The sequence below is a fragment of the Misgurnus anguillicaudatus genome, chromosome 14 (genome assembly GCF_027580225.2).
Source record: "Misgurnus anguillicaudatus chromosome 14, ASM2758022v2, whole genome shotgun sequence".
NCBI classification, from domain to species: domain Eukaryota; kingdom Metazoa; phylum Chordata; class Actinopteri; order Cypriniformes; family Cobitidae; genus Misgurnus; species Misgurnus anguillicaudatus.
Genome location: NC_073350.2, coordinates 10,790,874 through 10,813,624, shown reverse-complemented (window position 1 = coordinate 10,813,624; position 22,751 = coordinate 10,790,874). Strand labels below are relative to the sequence as shown.

Genomic DNA, 22,751 nt, shown 5'->3' with positions numbered 1-22,751 from the left:
GCCTTGCTTTATTTTGAGTTTGCTGTCTTTTAATTTTTGTGCTTAATAATGTATACCATGTGCCTTTTGTTCAATAAAAAAAAAAACAGTGACATTTCGCAGGATATAAATGTTTTGATGCACACTCTCTTCATAAATGAATCAATTACTCTCCCTACATAATTTATTTCATAAAACACTGTTGAAATATGTATTCTAGAGGCTTAGACCTTTCCAACAATATATAGTTTGTGGTTATAGACTATGTGTTATAGTGATTTGCTATAAGTCACGCCGCTTTAAGGTACGCCCCTCTCTTGCACTCCGTGTTGTAGTTCCGTTAATAGAACGCGAGGTGGCGGTATATGATACACACGTGCTCTGTCCCAGTCTGTCTCTCATCAGTGCGCATGTGCGGATACGTGACCGCGCACTTATGCGAGACGTTTGAAAGTTGGGCCGGTTACACAGTACCGTAACATACAGGTAACGGTAAGAGCTTTAATTTCGTTTTCTCTTTTCAATAAAATCATGAGCATATATTATTTAGTGGTGTTTATTAATTAATAACACGCAGGATTGCATCGCTTGTGCATTAAATCACGCGGCGCGCTGCTGAAATGAGTTCGCGCTACAGCTCGTGAATTAACCAACTTAGCGATTTGCTGTAATACATTTATATGAAGACTTAATTTCATTTATAATGCGTAGGGTAAATGTGCCTTCAGTTATGGTTAATAAGTAGAAGCTATATTATGTAAAATTGTGCTTTTGGTAGTTCTAATCATGACTAGCATTTCTCCTCGGGATGCTAGCTTTAGCATGTGAATCATGGCCTGGATTTCTGTCATTAAAGTCTGCCTGGAATACTACAAATGACAGTTCAGACGTGAAGATCATAAACGGGTAGTTTACTACACATGGAGATCACCTCGTAGTGTTTATTTTACATCTGCGTGACTTATTTCTGATGATAATAAAGTCTCAATCGCAACAGGCCAAACGTGTGTCTTTAGTTATAGTATGATCATAAACTCAGGAAAACATCAGTTGACATGCAAACTATCATCACACGGGCAAATAGAGGAAAAACATGAGTAAGCTTTGAAGTACAGCCCAAAACGTAACTTACACGCATCTTTTTTTTCAGATTTCCAGGTTTACTCAGCCATGCAATGGCATGCATGCGTTTATTTTTTGTTTTTTGTAGTGTTATTAATATCGTTTATAATATTCTAGTCTATAAAGGGACAGAAAGGCACTTGGTTTATGAAGCATGGTTACTGATCTTCTTATGAACTCTTTTGTTTGATCTTAGCAGCAATCATGGAGCTCAATGATGGAAACCTTCAAACTCTGACTGAATACCTGCAGAAAACACTAAGCCCTGACCCAGCTGTGAGACGACCAGGTGAATATTGCATTGATTTAGCTGTCAGTGAGTAGTGCTGCCTCACGATTAGTCGCGACTAATCGTTTGCAGAATTCAAGTTTTCGTTTACATAATATATGTTTGTGTACTGTGTATAATAATTATGTATAAATTCAAACACACACATGCATGTATATATTTAAGAAATATTTGCATGTGTATATAAAGTTTTATATTTTTATGTCATTTATATTATATATAAATATAAATATTAATTATAAAAAATATATTTTTATCTTTAAATTATACATGCATGTGTATGTATTTATTTATACATAATTATTATACATAGTACACCAACATATATTATGTAAACAAAAACTTTTATTCTGCAAACGAATAGTCGCGACTAATCGTGAGGCAGCACTATCAGTGAGCATAAGATTGTACGGTGTAATTCTTACAGATGTGACATTTAATAAGAAATTATTTTCGGTATGTATTTATAAATTAACTTTGTATGATCATAATACAGGTAGAGATGCACCGATTTTGCAGATTCTGATTTTCTTTCTGAGAACTATAATTTACAGCATATATGCTATAAACAAAAATCCACTTTTCTTTAATAAAAAAACTTCATAAAATAAAAAACACCCGTGGCGTCAGCCGATGGCGCTCCGCTGAGCCTCATTGAAGTTGCATGTTTTTCATGGCTAAAAGGGAGTTTGGGAACTTATAGAAGAGCACAGATGACAACATGTTTGCTCGAGACAGCGCAAGCTAGCACTAAAGGTAAAGCTAACATTATAGCGATGACGCTGGTAGTGACGTTCCTTTCAGACCAATCAGTGATCTACAGTGTTTTCACGTCACGTTTGGTATCAGCTCAGGTCGCTTGGAACCCCAACCGAGGTGGTACGAAAAAAGGATCGGGTACCACGTACTGCACCTAATGGAAAAGTTCCCAAAAGTAAGCTGACCCGACCCAAACTAAACCAAACCAAACCGTGGGGTACTATGCAATGGGAAAAGCTTTGTTTAGAAGCATAGTTCCTCGTTAGTATGAGGTGTAGACTTCGATTGATCATGCTTTTGAATAAAATAAGCAAGCAACATGCAGTGCATTATATATCAGTCATTCTAAATATATACAATAGGGATGTGCATCTCCATAACTTGAGTCTTATGCAATACACATATCGATGCATAGCTTACGATGCAATACATTAAAGATACATATGAAGCAGTTACTGATGCGATTAACTTCATAGCGATGCACTGACTTTGATTGACATTTAATGCAGTATGATTAAAAAATATGATGCTATGCAATTTAATATGGTACAGATAGTTTCCACATTGGATTTTTGCATGACGGTGGGAACCATTTTAAGACCACTCTGAGAATACACTATAAACAATTCTTTGCTGCCTTATTTTTTGTTTAATCAGCTTAGAATAACAAGTAATTTCAAATTACTATTATTTATCTTGACTAGAGATGATGAGTTTTATAAAATATTATTGAAATGTCAACTTCATTTTATAAGTATTGTTTCTTGTCAAGATCCCTGTGATGAGTGACATCGAAGGAAAGTTGCGATTTAATGAAATATCTTGAAATTAAACAATAGATATCTAAAACACGAAGAAAAGCCATCTTTAGATGCGATGTATGTTATTTACAGCAATAATCTGACATTAAATTGATCTGAACATAATAATTATTACGTTACTCCCTACATGACATCATGAACTATATTGTTGAACCAAAATGGATCAAACGACGGATGTGCGACAAATTTACTATGTTTTCGGAAAACAGTCATGACAAGAAGCTAGCTAGTTTCTCCAACTATACATCATACTATGGTGGTTTGTAGAGAGTAATGTCGTTGTTTGGGAAACGCACCCCTGAGCATTTCTGCAAACATGTGCGGATGAACCGGTAGAATAAAATTAACATTATGCGGGCAGGAATCGATATAGGCATGGGCGTTTCAGGTCGCGGTCTTTATGTAAAACGGATCACATTATTGCATACAGAATAAAATTAATGCTGCTGTTGGATAACGGTCGAGTGCTGCTTTCACTGCGAGTGTGCTGGCTGTGACGTTATTTCTTGAGCAAGGGCCAACAAAAGGACTGGCTCAGAATCTGAATGTTGTGAGAGTGATTATGTGTAAAATCAGCCAATTCCGGTCTTTGGCCAGTCGATCAGTGCATCTCTAAATACAGGCCAATTTATAGTTTATGTAGTATGCAAATCAGACAAATGCATTGTTTCATATGTATTGTTTCTTCCTTTAGCTCATCTGTTAGAACAAGGTGCTAGAAATGCAGAAGTCATGGGTTTGATTTCCAGTGAAGTGAACACTTAATGTAATGACATGTAATGGCTTAAATGCACAGCTTTGAACAAAAGCTTTTGCCAAATGCATCATGTATGTTTTCTGTTTTCAGCTGAGAAATTTCTGGAATCGGTGGAGGGAAACCAGAACTACCCCATTTTACTGCTCACAGTACTGGAGAAGTCCCAAGATGATGTCATCCGCGTGTGTTCGGCTGTCACCTTCAAGAACTACATCAAGAGAAACTGGCGCATAGTGAGTGTAGATTTGACCTCTGTCCAGTATTTCCTGTTAAAACCTCTTTAACTTTGGTGAATGTTTAACTGGTGAATGTTCTCTAATTCAGATTGAAGATGAACCAAACAAAATTTCCGATCCTGATCGAACGACCATCAAAGCCAACATTGTCAATTTGATGTTGACCAGCCCCGAGCAAATACAAAAGCAGGTACCGTTACTCACATAACTTGATCAATTGAAAAGATAAAATGTGTCCTTAATCCACAAAAACTTTTATTGTTGAGTACTGTGAAGTATACAGTGGTAGACATGATCCTGTCTCTCTCTTTATATAGCTTAGTGATGCGATAAGCATCATCGGAAGAGAGGACTTCCCTCAGAAATGGCCAGATCTTCTGACCGATATGGTGACGCGGTTTCAAAGTGGAGACTTTCACATCATCAACGGGGTTCTTCGCACGGCACACTCTCTTTTTAAAAGGTATTGAGATGAGATGAATAACACTTTATAGTCCTTTCATTTCTGTAAGTTTGCAGACTGCTATATTTTGTCTCCTATTGCATAAACAAAAATCAGCCAACATGCATCCTCACCTACTGACAGACTGATCTGTAGATATTCTGTATGTTGAAAGTTGTGTCTTTGTGGTTGTGGTTCCTTTGTGGTTGTTTCATTTACTCACCCTCATGTTGCTCTAAATCTGTATGAATTTTTTATTCTGTTGAACACAAAAGAAGATATTTTGTTGAATGAAGAGCTCAGATTGAAAACTCTCTTAAAGTAAAACGCCACCATTTTTCAATATTTTACTATGTTTTTACCTCAACTTAGACTAATTAATACATACCCATCTCTTTTCAATGCGTGCACTTAATCTTTGTACGGCGCTTCGTGAATGTGTTAGCATTTAGCCGAGCCCCATTCATTCCTTAGGATCCAAACAGGGATGAATTTAGAAGCCACAAAACACTTCCATGTTTTCCCTATTTAAAGACTGTCACATGAGTAATTACACGAGTAAGTATGGTGGCACAAAATAAAATTAGCATTGTATTTGCCTTTTAACCTCTTCTTCAGGTATCGTCATGAGTTTAAGTCCAATGAGTTGTGGACAGAGATCAAGCTGGTACTGGACACTTTTGCTCAACCCCTCACTGAACTTTTCAAGGTAGATCGAGTTGTTTTTAATTTCCCACCATGTATTGTTTTGACAATATGCTGTATGTGATCTGTGAACTCAGATGTCTCTTGTTGTTGTATGTTTTACTGATAGGCCACAATAGATTTGTGTCAAACTCACGCAACAGACGTCAACGCTCTGAAGGTTCTCTTCTCCTCCCTAACACTCATTTCAAAACTCTTCTACAGCCTTAACTTCCAGGTAGAGTCTACAGTTATGTTTTTCATAATATCATTTTTTGCATTCGATATGCCTTTTCCGTAATAATAAATTAATTTTCTGATTATTTCAGGATCTACCAGAGTTCTTCGAAGATAACATGGAGACTTGGATGACACACTTTCATAACTTATTGACATTGGACAACAAATTGTTACAAACAGATGTAAGTTATTGAGCTTGGGCTTCAATGTTTAATTGATTGTTAAGCTATTGGTTGAAATATTAAATCTAGTTGTTTTTTGTGTGTGTGTTTGATTCACGTTAGGATGAAGAAGAGGCGGGTCTATTGGAGCTGTTGAAATCTCAAATATGTGATAACGCAGCGCTTTATGCACAAAAATACGATGAAGAGTTCCAGCCCTACTTGCCTCGCTTTGTCACGGCCATCTGGAACCTGCTGATCACAACTGGCCAAGAGGTCAAATATGACTTGGTCAGTACACAACTGAATTAAATAGCTATCACAGTAATAGTGATGTGTTTTATGCGGCTATGAGGCTGTTTACACTTGGTATTAACATGTGTTTTCGTCGATCGGATCACAAGTGGACGACGTTAATGCCAGGTATAAACGGTGTTCAAAACGTTTCGAGCTCGTCCACTTTCGACCACTTTCAACCACATCCAGAGGTGGTCGAAACCACTTTCGATCGGATCGCTTTGGAGTTGCGGAACACACATGTGGTTGAATGCGTTCGAACAGCCACACGCGACCGCCTTCTCTCCGCCCATTTATCTAATCTGAGGTATTAAACACAAGTTTTACGTCTGTTTTGAATTCTGGCGTGAACATTCGGTGAACAGCGCTATTTTTAGCCTTTCATTGATAAAACTAAGCGGCTGATCTCCGTAGTTTCGTTTTGAAAGCGTGTGAAAGTTGCGCGATCCTATTTCATCAATTGCGCTGAAAATTCAAAGAAAGCTCTTACATACTCGCGTACAAAACACTGTGCAGCATGTATACTTGCTAAACAAGCAGTGCACTCCTACATATTATTAGTTTGCGTCCATATAAACTCATAATTACTCCCGCTCGGGTTTGAATGACAGCAGAGAGACTCGCCCACCGTCTCACAGACCACCCCCTCATAGTATTCAGCACAGAAGCGGTCGAAAGTGGACAAAAGAGACGGATTTAAATACCAGGTGTAAACGTAATGTGTCTCTCTCGTCCACTTGGGATCCGATCGATGAAAACACATCTTAATACCAAGGGTAAACAGCCCCTATTATAGGGGCGATATCCTGGACAGGGTTTATTCTAGTCTCAGGCGTAAAAGCATGTTTGATCTGCTTTATTTTAAAAGCGCCTTTCACTGATACATTTTAACATATATCAGTACCATTGTTTTGCCTCAAGATGTACACCAGTATTGTTTTTTGTAAGGTTAGTTTGTAAAAACTACTTAAATGTCCTAAAATAACTAAGGCCTGGTACTGGGTTAATCTAAACCCTGTATGTGAAACCGCCCCATAGTGTTCCAGGATTTTATGCTGACACATTTGATGTAGATGCAGCATTACAAGTGGGATTGTGTGTTTTAAATCATAGTTTTATTGGTATTTATTTTAATAGTCTTATTTCAAAATCTTTTCACACATGCGACCCCTTGCTCATGATTTTTTAGACCTTTTTCAGAAGTATTGAAATAAAAAAATACCAAAATGCCCATCCTGTGACATCTTGGCTTAACATGCTTTCTGTAACAGTGCAAACATTATCGTTCCTCTGCAGTAATATTTTTAAAAAGTCACACAGATTATTAACACATTTATAGTGCTGTTCAGCTAATATAAACTTTATTCTGTTGTAGCTTGTAAGCAACGCTATCCAGTTTTTGGCATCTGTATGTGAGCGGCCGCACTACAAAAACCTCTTTGAAGACCAGAACATCCTCACCAGCATCTGTGAGAAGGTCATCGTCCCCAACATGGAGTTCAGAAGTATGTAACGATTGTTCATTTTGATACTCATATTTCATCAGTTCAATAGAAACCAGCTAAGATAACCGCTTACTAGCTAATGATGTGACTGAAGGATCTGTTAAGTGTTGTAAATTAACTTTTGTCTGTGAACAGGTGCAGATGAGGAGGCATTTGAAGATAATTCAGAGGAGTACATCATCAGAGACCTCGAAGGCTCAGGTTAGTTTCTTTCTCTGTGATGTTGATCATGTTCAAGTGTTTGGCTTTCTGTACTGAACTGTCTGTCTTATACTCAGACATTGACACAAGGCGTCGAGCGGCCTGTGATTTGGTGCGAGGGCTTTGCAAGTTTTTCGAGGGCCCAGTGACCAGTATCTTCTCCGGCTATGTGAACTCAATGTTGACGGAGTATGCAAAGAACCCAGGCGTGAATTGGAAACACAAAGATGCTGCTATTTACCTCGTCACATCCCTGGCCTCCAAAGCTCAAACGCAAAAGGTGAGAGATTGGTGTCAGGGCTTTATTAGTGAGATTACTGGCCTCATTTTAAGTAGATAATATTAAAAGTAAGCTGTTTTACTTAAGTTGCATGGATCATTGTTTATATTTGAAATAAAATCTATCTTTATTTGTAAAACCTCTTTGCTAACTACTGGTTGGATTGCTGAAGGCTACAGGTTGCTAGTCAAAACAATGATATTATATCCCAAAAAAGGCACTTAATCCACCTGTTTTACTCTATAAACTATGTATAACAAGCAGCCAACTCCGCTATACTTTTCTCTCTCTCCCGCTCCGTTACCTGGAATCCGCAGCGCGAACTTTGGATCAGTCCATTTCTGATGAAATGATAGGGGTGTTTGGAATAGTCCATGTATTGGGAATATAGTTTCTACATTATTCATTAAATTAATATTATTATTCACTCTTTCAGACCCCTCTATTTATTACTTTGTATGCAAAGAGGGAGTGATTGTGATGATGATGATTATTATAAGGGTTTGTTCAGAAACAGAAGTATAACAATAAATAAAAATTGGTTCAGCATATCGGTTATCGGGCACATAAGCATCCAAATATTTGTTATCGGCACCGGTTTAAAAAAATGAGTATCGGTCGATCTCTAAACGAGTGCAGATTTGACTCAACAACCTGACTTATAAGTGGTGGTTTTCAAACACTGAATAATGCTTTGTGCAAGTGTTGTATGGTAATGCGACTGCTTGTGGGATTTTTTAAATCTACTTAAATGTACAGGATGCTGTGGTGCAGATGCGACAAACACACATGCTGGATGTATTTTTAAGTTATTGCTAAGTTATTATGATAAAAAACAATTTTATCATAAATCACTTACCCCTGTGTTGTTCTGAAACACCAAGTGCTCCGATTGTCTTCAGAAGATATTTTTGATGAAAACTGGGAGGCTTGTGACTGTCACATTGACTTGTTTCACAATTTTTTTTCCCAGAAAGAATGAAAGACATCGCCAAAATGGTCCATGTTCCATTAGTAATTCAATAGTAATATTATGAAGCAACGAGAATACTTTTATGCGCAAAGAAAACAAAACAAATGATTTTGTTCTTCTCCCTGGTTGTTCAGAGTGTGTTCACGAGCAGATTATGGTGCATGTTGCTGACGTCATAGATATGTATATAAAGGCTAGATGGCTCGTCCGCGCTGCTGGCCAATTGAGTGCAACGTCCGCATTTTGGCGGCCATCTTACGACAGGGCGCTCGCAGCTCGTAGCATTGAGTTTTAATGATGCAGGTACTTTTAAATGACCATAACTTGCTTAATTTTTTACCGATTTTCAAACGGTTTGGTTTGTTATAAACGTCAAAGATGTACCTATGACACTGCATACCTATACTAAAAATAAAAAATAAATTAATGAAACATGTTAAAGCATCCAGAATTATAGCCACGTTAGAAAATTGAGCAAGTTATGGTCATTTAAAAGTACCTGCACCATTAAACTCAATGCTACGAGTGAGCGAGCGCCCTGTCGTAAGATGGCCGCCAGGTGATGCCGTTAGGGACTCCGCCTTGAGCCATCTAGCCTTTATATACATATCTATGGCTGACGTCACCTGCTGAGTCTGACATTGGCTGTTTAAGTATTCTTACAATGTTTGCACAATGGCTTGAATAAAAAAGCGTAAAAAAGGTGACGTCAGCAGCATGCGCCATAGTCTGATCATGAACACACACTGAATATCTTGCAGAACAAATTGTTAAATAAAATCGTTTGTTTTCTTTGCGCACACAAGTGTTCTTGATGCTTCATAATATTATTCTTGAACAACAGATGGAACATGGACCTTTATGCCGATGTCTTGAATTATTTTCTGGAGAAAAGAATTGTGAAATTAATTCAATGGGATGGACAGAAGCCTCCATGTTTTAATCAAAAATATCTAAAAAAAAAAAAAAAGAAATGTGTTCTGAAGACATTGGTGGACTTTTAGAAAAACACAGGGGTGTTAGTGATTTATGATCAAATTGTCATTTTGGGGTGAACTAACCCTTTAATCTGCAAAACCGACCTATACCTATAACACTTTTAATTTTGAAGCGCTTGGTATAATGTTTTTGTTTTATTTATTATTCCATTTATTCATAAAAGCACTTTGTGGAATTAGTTTGGGATTTGTGAAAACTCTAATAAACTTCATTTTGTTTTACAGCATGGAATAACACAAGCCAACGAGTTGGTGAATCTGTCTGAATTTTTCGCGAACCACATTCTCGTAGACCTGAAATCTCCAAACGGTAAATGGTTTTCTTTAAAGCTCACGTAACACACGCTGTTTCTGCATTTCTGATATAAATCTGGAGTACCTATGGAGTAGTATGACATCCTTTATATCTCTGAAGAGTCTTTAGTTTAATCAGATTTATAAAAGAAAGATTAGCTTTACCGAATCTTTCCGATAACGTACGAAAAAATGAAGAAGGAGGAGTTATAACACGGGAGGAGTGAGTACGAGTCATACAACACTATACAACACTGTTTTAACTTATGATTCACTACATGTTCGTGTCATTTATATAATATACACGCGCCTATTTCCAACATAAGACAGAAGTCTTACTTAACGCGTGCAACTCGTCATGACCCGGTTCTGAAAATCCACCGCATCAAACACACACGCAAAACTCCGCTGCTAATCCGGATAATAAACTATATCCATTGTTTCCATAAGGCTGGATGTCTTCTCCTTACATCCAAAAACACACTTCTTGTTGTGCCATTGTTGACTTTTGAAATTAAACAAAGCTGAGTGGCGTGATAAGCTGTTAGCAAGCTCTAGCGTCTCCCGCTGACTGACGGCTGGGCGGGGTTTTCCGGGGGAAGTTTTCCGGCGGAAGCCCATATGAAGAAGTGATACGTATCGAAAACCCCTGAAACGTCAGTTAGAACCGTAATCGAAAAAAATTAGCCGAAACTTGTACGAACCCTGGCGAAGTGCATTCGGCACAGAAATACTCTGAAACACGCCCAACTGCATTTTTGACACTTTGCCTACGTTTAGCATGAGGAAACAACTCTATAACTGTGTTAATAAGTCAGAATGCTTGAAATACCATTAAACCCCCCCTTTAAATAAAAGTGTTCGTTTCAACAGAAGAGCTTTACTGTAACTGGATTAAACCATGATGTTAGCCATAATGATAACTATATTAGCTAGCCTCCACCCAATGGATGATAACGATTACCTTGTTACGTTGCTCACATGTTGAAGTACTCATGTAAATATTTGGCTTTAACCTCTCGATGCGCACAAGCTCGGGTGCAGGATGACGTCAGTTTTTTTAACGCTGCTAACAATAACAAAATAATATTAACATTACTATACATTGTTTAAAAGGTCTACGGGTTTAACATCAGTGTATGGTCTCTGTTTTGAGATACAGATGCTCTAGCATCATAAATGATGTATTTTGTGACAGAAGTCCAGATGACAACATGCAAAGTATGAACATTCAGAAGTCTTACCTTTGTGTTGATATAACGATCGCAAATCGAATCCAGTCTGTTTCAGATGTGTGAATAATTAATGAAAACCACCTTATATAATACATCCAATGACCGTGTTTGTCCACAAATGCGTATAATCCATGAAATATAGATATATTGCATGTTGTTTACATCAGATTTTGCATGAACATCTTGTAATAGAATATAATATACAATCTGAGGATTATGTAGGTTGTAACACTGTATATGAGATTACACTCGCGTTCAAACTTTGTTTTACAAAGTAGGTGGGAGTATAATACATAATGTCCAAACTGCGCTGTCAAATATTGTGATGTCATCTGACTCTATTGTTCCTCCAGTGACTTCATGGAAAAAATGATAGACAGAATGTGTAGCCAATGAGATGACGAATCCAACGATCTTTGTGTGACATTTTATTTTCTGGTGTGGAAACGGCATTTTATACACTAACATAAGGATAAATAATAATAAGAACGAACGTGTATGCATGTAAACAAAAGCCTTTTATTCATTTTTGGACCCATTGACCTCAAACGTGAAACATAACTTCTTTAGACTTATGGCCTTGGCATCATTGCATTTTGAGGTTTCACACACATTTATCATTAACATTTTTAGTATTAAAATGTTTTATTACAATGTACTTCAGCCTCTCTAACTTTTTTAATTTTGAATCATGGAAAATTAAGCTCAAACTGTCTTCTTTCTAATGATACCACAGTTATGCTTATACTCTAAATGGTTACGTAAACAACAACACTTTTAGTGAAAGTAGGTCTTTTTAATGGTTTGGGGGTGCTTTTCAAGAGGTTAATTGTATTAACTAATAAGTGTTGCAGTTACATTAATATAACCAGCAGATGTCCTCAGCACGCTGCGTTTCATGCATCTCTAAACAGTGAATCTAGTTTGTGTAATCTAGTATTTTATTTATTGGCATATTTAATGTAGAAGAATAAAAACATTACATGGTCAATTTCACTTTTTTAATTTAATGATATGAGCTTCTCCACGGTGTCATCTGCCATGTGCAAGCACTTTAAATTCAAATGGAGTTGATTGGCTCTCAATGGTTTATCGTTCATCATTTAAAAAAATAAATTTTGTGAAAGTTTTTTCATCTAAATTTTCCCTTGTATCTTTACTTGGATGAAGAATGTTTTTTTGAGTTATCAGTATCATCCATAGTGTGAACGGCCCTTAATATTGAATAAGCTGAACTAACAGCACTTTTCTTATTTGTCCCTCAGTGAACGAGTTTCCAGTTTTAAAATCAGATGCAATCAAGTATGTTATGACCTTCAGAAGTCAGGTTGGTTTATTTATTAACCCAATGAGACTGTGTTGTACATTACACACAATTAATAAATGACATTACTTAATGTTCTCAGTGGTATGATAAAGCTTGTGTCTCATTCCTGTAGCTCCCTAAGGAGCAGCTGTTGGAGGCAGTTCCTCTTCTGGTGTCACACCTTCAGGCAGAGAGTATAGTACAGCACACATACTCGGCTCATGCACTGGAGAGACTCTTCACCATGAGAGGACCCAACAACTCCACCCTGTGAGCTTCATTTAAAGACTTTAAACCCTTTCTTTCCAATATTTGATGTCATTTGCCATTAATATATCTAAATGCATCCTGTTCTGCAGAATCACGCCCACTGATATCGCACCCTTCACAGAGCAGTTACTCAACAATCTGTTCAAAGCTCTCGCGATCCCCGGCTCCTCTGAGAATGAGTACATCATGAAAGGTAGTCTTAGAGTTTTACATGTACAGATATTTCATGTTGACCATGTTTGGGTTATTGGAAATTAAAGCTCAATATTTATACCTGACATTTAAGCATTAGTTTAACAAAAAATATATTTCTGTCACCTTCTCAGTCTTCAATGAAAGAAGTTAAATTACATGATGTATTTTGTGGTCATGTTCTTAAACACTTTCTGGTTTGTCCAGCCATCATGAGGACCTTCTCTCTACTGCAGGAGTCCATTGTGCCCTACGTCCCCACCCTCATTGGTCAACTCACCCACAAGCTCCTCCTTGTCAGCAAGGTGAGCCACGTTGAATTGGTTTATTTTTGTTTTTGTTTAAATGCATCCAAAAAAATTTGGTCTGTGTCCAGTCATGTGGTTCTTGTCTCAGTCTATGGCATTGGACACACTGATGGGACGCATATAAATATCCATCCATATAAAGGGGACATTTCCAAAGCAGGACTTTGTCCTAAAGGCAGGATGGGACATCTTTGTAAAAAGAAAGGAATGTGTTTGAAGAAATCTAGAATATGTTTACTCAACTTTATTTGCTTGTCTACAGAATCCCAGTAAGCCACATTTCAACCATTACCTGTTCGAGTCCCTGTGCCTGTCTATCAGGATCACCTGCAAGGCCAATCCAGCCACAGTGGGCAGCTTTGAAGAGGCCCTGTTCCCTGTGTTCACGGAGATCCTGCAAAATGACGTGCAGGGTGTGTTATTTAATCTTTACAAAATGATTTTGTGATCCACAGAATTAAATGCATTTCTGGGCAAATGTATAACTTCTCTCTTTGTCTCTTGTCCTGCAGAGTTCGTGCCGTATGTTTTTCAGGTGATGTCCCTGCTGCTGGAGATCCACACCAGCTCCATCCCCTCCTGTTACATGGCTCTGTTTCCTCACCTGTTGCAGCCGGTGCTTTGGGAGCGCACGGGGAACATCCCTCCTCTGGTGCGCCTGCTACAGGCCTACCTGGAAAAAGGAGCCGGCTCTATTGCAACAACAGCACCTGATAAGATTGTGAGCTTCGTGGGGACTGAATATTCATCATGCAATGAAAACGATCTTGCATTAAAACGTTTTATTTTCTTTCCAGCCCGGTCTTCTTGGTGTGTTCCAGAAACTCATCGCGTCCAAGGCCAATGACCACCAAGGCTTTTATCTGCTCAACAGTATCGTGGAGCACATGCCAACGTAAGAAGAGACTTAGTTTTGTGGAAAATTAAAGAGACAACACTGTTTTTCCTCTTTAACATTCGTTCTCTGTCTTTATATGCAGAGATTCCATCATGCAGTACAGGAAGCAGATCTTCATTTTGCTATTTCAGAGACTACAGAGCTCCAAAACGACAAAGTTTGTTAAGAGTGAGTGATCTTACAGTCTTAAAGGATTAGTCCATTTTCTTAAAAGAAAAATCCAGATAATTTACTCACCACCATGTCATCCAAAATGTTGATGTCTTTCTTTGTTCAGTCGAGAAGAAATAATGTTTTTTGAGGAAAACATTGCAGGATTTTTCTCATTTTAATGGACTTTAATAGAGCCCAACATTTAATACTTAACGCAACACTTAACACTTTTAAAGCACAACTTTTCGTCTAAGTCCGGTCCAGCGCGACCTAACGTAAATGCGTAGTGACGTAGGGAGGTCACGTGTTACATATATAAAACGCACATTTGCGGACCATTTTAAACAATAAACTGACACAAAGACATTAATTAGTATCAGCTGACATAACACAACGTAGGAACGGTCCTCTTTCTCAAGACTTGTAAACACTGGGGCGGAGTTTCGCGTTCGTCCTCTGTGACCTCTTGACGTCATGACGTATTGCGTGGGGTCAGCTGGCGCATCACGACCACATCTACATGACGAGAAGTTGTGCTTTAAAAGTGTATATTTGTTATTTTTATTGTCAAAAATGATAATCGTTTTGCTAGATAAGACCCTTATGCCTCGTTTGGGATTGTTTATAGTCATTTGAAACTCCGTTGAAAAAAACTGTTAAGTGTTAAGTATTAAATGTTGGGCTCTATTAAAGTGCATTAAAATGAGAAAAATCCTGCAATGTTTTCCTCAAAAAACATAATTTCTTCTCGACTGAACAAAGAAAGACATCAACATTTTGGATGACATGGTGGTGGTGAGTAAATTATCTGGATTTTTCTTTTAAGAAAATGGACTAATCCTTTAAGTTAAACGAATCCTGTGAACATACAGAATTAATGGTGTTACTTTTTTGCCTCTTCACAGGTTTCCTTGTCTTCATCAATCTCTATGGTGTGAAATATGGCGCCATTGCATTGCAGGAGATTTTTGATGAGATTCAGCCAAAGCAAGTTTTTTTCCCTTTTTTTGTTATACATTACATTTACATTTATGCATTTGGCAGATGCTTTTATCCAAAGCAACATACAGTGTGTTACAATGTGTGTTCACTTGGATGAAGCCTATGATTAGTTAAGCTACAGGAACTAGGGCTGTCACTTTTTATTCGATATTTGAATATGCATTCGAACATGACGTGACATATCCGTATTCGAACAATAAATAAACCATCCGGTTTTTAAAATGCCATGTTTAGCGCATTTTTTACAGTAACCTCTCGTAATAGGAAGGAGGCTGATAAGAGTGAGACCGACGACGGCAACTGTGCGCAAGAGAGGGAGTCAAATTGGACCAACATGAACCTCATGTGCATGTCAAGATAGAATTATAGTTTGTATATAAAATGACATTATTGTTTATAGTGTTAAATAGTGTAGCAGAATAAAAAGCTTGTGTTAATACGTTAGCATTATGAAATTAGCATGTATGAAGATAATTTTATCAACGCAATGTAAACTTTATATTAAACAACAACAGCATTTGTCTTGTAAACGGATTTTAAATGATCATGTGCAGACTGTGGCGCGTCACACAGACGACAGAGTCAAGTGAGATCTGCTTAACTCAGCGGTAAGTTTAATTTCATCTCAAATATCAAATGGTTTGTGCTCTCTATCATTGAAAACGGGCAAGCAAACAGCACGCACAGAGATAATGCACTTGTCAATGACGGCTTACAAACACGCGTGATAGTTTATGTATGTGTGCTTGTTGTCAATGAGATTTCTTATCACAAACAGGCTCAAGCGTGGGATATGTGTGCTTGTCAATGAAGGGCATTATATCCGCGGTTTTTTTCCGCCGAAATCTGCGGGCGGGGATTTCGCTTGGGCTTGGCTATATGCCTTACTCCTGCTGCTGTTTAAGTTGTCACCTGTTCTGAGTCGTTGTTATTCAATTTGATAACCTGCTGTTAAGTAAAAAAAATTATGCAGACAGCCATGTTTATGACTGTCACTGTTAATAAATTGAATCTCCTTTACGTTTTTTTTTTTTTGATGCGCGCGGGGGAGCACCTAGATATTCGAATATATTCGGATACATTGCATGATATTCGATATCCGTTCGAATTAGATTTTTCTCAAAAGTGACAGCCCTAACAGGAACATTACGTTATATCTGATTATTATATAACTGCATATTACTTGATGATTTTTTAAAGACATTACAGCCTTCTGAGCCTTTCTATTACTTTCCTCAGGATGTTTGGTATGGTCGTGGAGAAGATTGTGATTCCTGAGGTGCAGAAGGTTTCAGGGCAGGTGGAGAAGAAGATCTGTGCTGTGGGCATTATTAAGATCCTCACCGAGTGTCCCTCTATGATGGATACAGAATACACCAAACTCTGGTATGAGACACCACACCGACTGACTGTTGTGCATTGTAGCATCTGTGTTAATCTGTTTGCCAAGTTGTGTATGGGTAGTATATATCCTTTTAGTTTCATAATGGAGTTCATTTAAATCTGGGTCAGTCAGGTTTATTTTAGTATTATTCTTAATATTTAGATTTGACCTTTCAGTACTAATCTTTGTATTTACAAAGGCAAATTTTTTGAGTAGAGGTGAACCATTTTTCAGGGCCGGTGTCGATACCAATTATTACTGATCAAGTAAGACCAATAACCAATATTTTTAACCAATATGTCTGGTGTAAAAATGATAATGTAAAAATTAAAATTGATTGAATTCAGTCTGATTGACACAGTTTTGTGCATGTAAACATATTGATATAGTCAATAGGGGTGCACGATTCAGAAAAATTCACGATTCGATTCCGATTTTTAGGCTCGAGATTCGATTAAAAAAAAAACGATTCTCGATTAAAAAAAACGATTCACAGTATGTAAATGTAGTTTACTTTTTCCTATGTGACTGATTGTAGTAGATCAGGGGTGCAAACTTGTCACCTTTCGGCGAAATTCGCCATTTTTTGATACAAAATAGGTCATTCTTGTGATTCGTCTAGATCCGATGAGTTTTTGAAAATGAGGGGTGAGGGGGGTCTGTGACATGGTAGCAGTAAATTAAATTATGAAAATCATGTCCAGCTATTGTGGTAACGATGTCAAATTACTAGCCAGTTTGGCGGGTTATGTTTTACAATTTATAGCCACCTCATTTGCTGTCGAAGTTTAAGCAGTCTGCAGATTGAGTGCACATACTTAACTCGTAGTATTTTCTCATTTGAGGTTACGCGCCCACGTCACGTTGCTGTGCGCGTGGTCATAAAGCTTAACATTTGTTCACGCACCGCAGTTTTAAGTTAAGTGATTTTAAGCCGTTGACAACAGTGCTATATGCGCTATATACCTGTTTCTGTTTAAGAGGAGCGTGCAAGCCGCGTATCCGCTTATATAAGAGCGCTTGTGTCTTGTCACCTTTTTCACCCATGATGAGTTTGCACCCCTGAGTAGATATACAATTTTAAAGAAAAGAAACACAACAAATTAAATGTAGTTTGATATTACTTTGTCTTTATGGAAAAATAAAAACTGTTATGAAGCAATTAGATGACCCCTTTAATCAAACTCTATTAAATACAATAATGTAGTATATTAATGATAAACAGTGCAGGTCTATAGATTAGAAATGTGACTGGTGTTATAATGGTTATTATTTCTATTAGATAGAGCAGAAGCAGGAAAAGTGTCTCTCTTTAATCCACTCATTATTTTAGATTCAAAAGTCTACTTGCTGTCCCACTGACAGGGGACTTTACATTACAGCTTTGCGTTTTGTAAATATTGAGTCAGCTTGAGCTTTCCTCGTTCAGTGCAATAGATTTTAGAAAATATATGGTTTATTAATAATAATAGAAAAGAGCCAATAATCAGACTTTGGACCCGAAGTAATTTAACTATGACTGACCCGGACTCGACTGACCATTTTGAATACAAACCTGGAACCATACAGGCCGCGGGTGCTCCGTCAAGTTCTCTAATGTTAAAACTCTGCTCAAGTTGAAACATGAAACATGAAACATGAAACATGAAGGATACAATGTGACACACGAGCTTGTTCACGTCGCATCTCAATTCATTGAGAAACAAAGAGCACGTGAACGCATACCGAACTCATCATGTCGCACACAAAATGTCATTATTAAAGAGTGTCATTATCACGTAAAAACAAAAAAGACAAAATTTGATGCCAGATATACTTGGGCACTTGTTAATATAACTGGGCAGCGCTGCAGCAGCAATGTGTGGGAAAGACTGTGACAAGAGTGTGCGGGCGTCAGTGTGAATATGACGCAGCGCCATCTATGGGAATACTGAGATAAACTCATTTCAGGACAATAGTAACACGGCATTACAAAAAAAAGTGAATCGATTTTTTTTGCACACCCCTAATAGTCAAATTGTGCCACATCTGCACATTTCTTGCTTTTATGTCTGAATAACCGTTACTAGCCAACAAGTAAAGGCCCACTGGTTTGTTTGCGTTGACAAAAATTGCACGGACACAAAAACATGATGTGCGGTAAGTAAAATCCCGGATCAGGTTAACTCCCAGATCAGGGAATTGTATATTGTACATCTCATACATGAGCTGTGACTGTAAACTGCTGTGTGAGCAGAACAGAGAGGAAGAGAGAGCTTGTGTATTTGTAACCTTTTTCACTCCTTATGAGTTTGCACCCCTGGTATCTTTGGTAAATGCTGACAGTAGTTTCACAAGTGCAGCCATCACCTACATTATTTATAAATCACATTTAATGATCAAGAGCAGATGCCATTATGCATAGACAATATTATTCTGTACATCGCCAAGTCTAGATAGGAGAAACCAAGGTCATTTTATACAGACAGCAAAGTACAGCACACACACACATGATTAGGATGTGATTGTGTAAAAGAAAACAGGAAGTAAAGCGCTCTCTCAACCCTGGAACCCTTGTAAAGTCAGGTTTTTGGCTTTTTATTTTGATTAGTTTGGGACATGATGACACACAGCCCACTCACAATGCCTGTCATATTGCTTAATTGGTATCGCTTATGACGCTTTTTACAAAGCCAGATTAACTGCTGTATCGCCCTTTGATCCGGCGCGATTGCTCTTGTGCACCTCTGCAAGGGGGCCAGGGCGCAATTATCCAAACTGGGCATGGTACAGAGAACTAACATTAGTCAGACTAACCAGGCTTTGGGGGTTAAGCATGCTCGGGCACTAGGGCTGCAACTAACGACTATTTTAATAGTCGACTAGTCACCGACTATTGAAACGATTAGTCGACTAATCGAATAATTATTAATTTTTTCTAAAATTTAGCATGAGATTGCTTTAATTCTGTGGAAAATGATAGTAAACATGAAAGAAGGGGGTACTTCAATGAAAATTTTTTACATTCAATGAAAACAAGTTTTAAATTTTTAATAATTGCAGCTACTATGATTTTACCAAAACGAAGTTATGTATTACAGCTATTTTAATATATATATATATATATTCAAAACAAACCAACTTGAGTTGAATTGATATTAATTTGAATGCACAACCAAAAAACGAGATTTCTGAAAATGTAAAAAACAGAGTTATATACTCAGTGAGGGCATTTGGCTGTTGTGGGGTGCACGTCTGCTGCTTTTGCAGAAAGGGGTCCATGGTGGCTCTCTTCTTCAGACTGCATGCATTTAATTTAAAATACTTTTGTCAGGCACAGTCGGGCATAACGTTAAATCCTTTATTTATTTATTTATTTTAAAGCGAAAATACGCTTATAAAATGTACAATGTACATCCAAAACAAAACGTATTGGCTTCCATGTTATTAAAATCTTACCGAGGCGAGTCAAACTCTGTTTCATTCAACTGTCCGACGTGCTTTCTCTTTAAATGTTCATGCATGACCGAGGTGCTGCCGTGAAACGCAAAGACTGCTTTGCAAACCATGCAGGTAATCTTTTTATTCGCCGTATCCAGGCTAAAATGCTCCCAAACTTCAGATGTTTTGGTACGTGCAGCTGCTGCGTTGGATGCTGCCATTTCTGTATGTTATCGCTGAGCAGAGAAGCTAATGCGCATGTGCGACTCTCGGCAGAGATTGTAATGAAGAGAGATACCTCACTCGGCAGGAAAAACATAACTGGCGACAACTTCGACAATGATATTCATTGTCGACTATTTCTATTATCGATTTTTGTCGACAACGTCGACGAATCGTTGCAGCCCTATCGGGCACAGTTCGGTTTGGAAAGTGTGAGTACACCCCAAGTCAAGGTTCAAAGGCTATACAATCCAGATGGCCCATGAGCTACATTAGTTTACACAGCCAGATGCTAGCACACTTAACAAAATCACAAAATTATTGTTTTGTGACCTAAACATCAATATGTGTCATCAGTTCCCTGCTGATTCTCATCTTAAAATAAATAAGTCATGGTTTGTGTTTTGCTCTTTAGGACTCCTTTGCTGCAGGCTCTGATTGGTTTATTTGAGTTACCAGAAGACGACAGCATCCCAGACGATGAGCACTTCATAGACATAGAGGACACACCAGGATACCAGACCGCTTTCTCCCAACTCGCTTTTGCTGGCAAAAAAGAGCACGACCCTATCGGAGATGCTGTCAGCAATCCCAAAATCCTCCTTGCCCAGTCCTTACACAAACTCTCCACTGCCTGTCCTGGAAGAGTGAGTTTATCTGTTCAGAGTTGTTGGTAAACAATTAAGAATACTAGCTTATTCGTGTATGCTTGATGTGTGACTGTATTTTTCTGTACCAGGTGCCCTCTATGGTGAGCACCAGTCTGCCAGCGGAGGCTCTTCAGTATCTACAGGGTTACCTTCAGGCCGCTGCTGTACAGCTGGTGTAACTCACACAACCAAACTCTCTTTATCTGTCTCCTTTATGCCTGTTGAAAATGGGACTTCTGACTCTCTCAAGATACTTAAACTGATCCAACCGGTAAAGAGATGAAGAGTGGACTCAATACGACACACACGAGTGGAGATGTGCTGCCCAACATGACTGTCTGAAGATGGGATTTTAGGGGATGGTTTACTTTTAATGACTTGGGTGTAAACTAACCAATATAAGAGAGATGTTTTGGGGTCTGCTCATGTCTCTGGGTGGGTCATGTTGATGTTGTTTATGTATTAACTGAAGTCCATACATCACATTCTCTTGTTTGGTTTGGCGTTTTCCCCAAATATACATTTGGCAGTATTTTGAAAATAATGTCAACTTTTACACAGATTTGGCAAGCACTTGGGAGATGGTGAGAAGTGTTTTTTTCTGTTTGTTGTTTTTCTTGTAGTTTTGGAGGTGTTTTTACTGTATAAACAGTTTTGCAATGCAGAAAAATGAAAGATGTCTTTGTCGCCTGTGTCATTCACTATGTTTTGTCTTAGTTTTGCTGCTCTGATTGTTAATAAAATAAAGCACTTGTTAAACATCTTTGTCACATTAATTATTTATCTGGACAGGTTTGCATCATCTGAGGTTTGTGTGCTACAGGCCGTCACACATACTGGTGAGCCAAAGTCCCGTTCACTGCATTGTGCTCAGATTGGTCTTTGTGTTATGAACTAAAATTGATCTAAAGCATGTTTTGTAGATCAGTTCATTCCAGACAGAAATGCTCAAGGTAAGGACTTTAACCTGATTATTCTTTATTCCAACAAAGTCTGAAATAACATGATTGAGTAATGTGGCATCTTAAGGCTTTTCTTATTGCATTTGATTAGTTGGTTGTGATGATCTTATAATAATGTCTACTGTTTTACACTCTGACCATAACACATCGTAGGTAATGTGTTTTTGTTGTCCAGTTGCAAGTTTCTCATTTGATTCAGCATCCAATGAGTGAAGATTCCAGTGCTGACGAAATTCATGCAGCTCAGAGTGGGCTTAACTCATGCACACATGGGTTAGAGATTTGTGGAAACAAACTGCTCCAAACATACTAGCCAAATTTGTATACGAAGATATGACCAAGACAGTCATTGTGAATTAAAGATTCACATAGATGCATCCAGTCTACAAGCACAATAAATGTTGAGGGGGACATGCCCCCCAATAATCAGAAACGATAATTTCTGATGATAGCCTACGTTACTAAATATTTTTAGTTGAACATATCTGAACATTGGTAGATTAGTGATCAATTTACACGTGTGTTCGACTTCATGCTATTCACCTTATTTTTCACGACAACAAGGGCGGCGCCATTTCGCTCATTTTGTCAACGTTCTTCCGGCCGTATAGACGATGAGCAGCTGAGGCAGTGACTGAAGGCGACGCGTTACCCCCAGTCACATTAGCTACAAACGACAGAGACAGAGCGACAGGCTACCATTCATTTTCA

General features: G+C 38.0%; 1 protein-coding gene across 4 annotated transcripts; it reads left to right on the top strand.

Annotated features, from left to right (window-relative positions):
- The first annotated feature begins 337 nt into the window (after positions 1-337).
- cse1l (CSE1 chromosome segregation 1-like (yeast)) lies at positions 338-21,837 on the top strand. 4 transcript variants are annotated; one of them, XM_055184459.2, is made up of 25 exons: positions 338-465; positions 1,298-1,390; positions 3,818-3,960; positions 4,052-4,153; positions 4,281-4,426; positions 5,024-5,114; positions 5,220-5,327; positions 5,419-5,511; positions 5,614-5,781; positions 7,163-7,292; positions 7,428-7,493; positions 7,571-7,773; positions 9,970-10,054; positions 12,539-12,600; positions 12,713-12,849; positions 12,939-13,042; positions 13,249-13,346; positions 13,612-13,762; positions 13,862-14,070; positions 14,147-14,244; positions 14,330-14,415; positions 15,306-15,387; positions 16,642-16,788; positions 20,844-21,075; positions 21,168-21,837. In XM_055184459.2, the coding sequence occupies exons 2-25, from the start codon at positions 1,306-1,308 to the stop codon at positions 21,255-21,257; spliced, it is 2,916 nt and encodes a 971-aa protein (XP_055040434.2). In that variant the 5' UTR covers positions 338-465; positions 1,298-1,305; the 3' UTR covers positions 21,258-21,837. The 4 variants fall into 4 exon arrangements, with proteins under 4 accessions (XP_055040434.2, XP_055040435.2, XP_055040433.2 ...); XM_055184460.2 differs by having other exon boundaries at positions 338-471; positions 1,301-1,390; XM_055184458.2 differs by having other exon boundaries at positions 343-471.
- The last annotated feature ends 914 nt before the right edge of the window (positions 21,838-22,751 follow it).

Coding starts and splice junctions, on each gene's coding strand:
- cse1l (XM_055184459.2), top strand. CDS start 1,306: ATGGAGCTCAATGATGGAAACCTTCAAACTCTGACTGAATACCTGCAG. Junction 5,328..5,418: donor TCTACAGCCTTAACTTCCAG/GTAGAGTCTACA, acceptor TGATTATTTCAG/GATCTACCAGAGTTCTTCGA. Junction 16,789..20,843: donor ACAGAATACACCAAACTCTG/GTATGAGACACC, acceptor TTTGCTCTTTAG/GACTCCTTTGCTGCAGGCTC.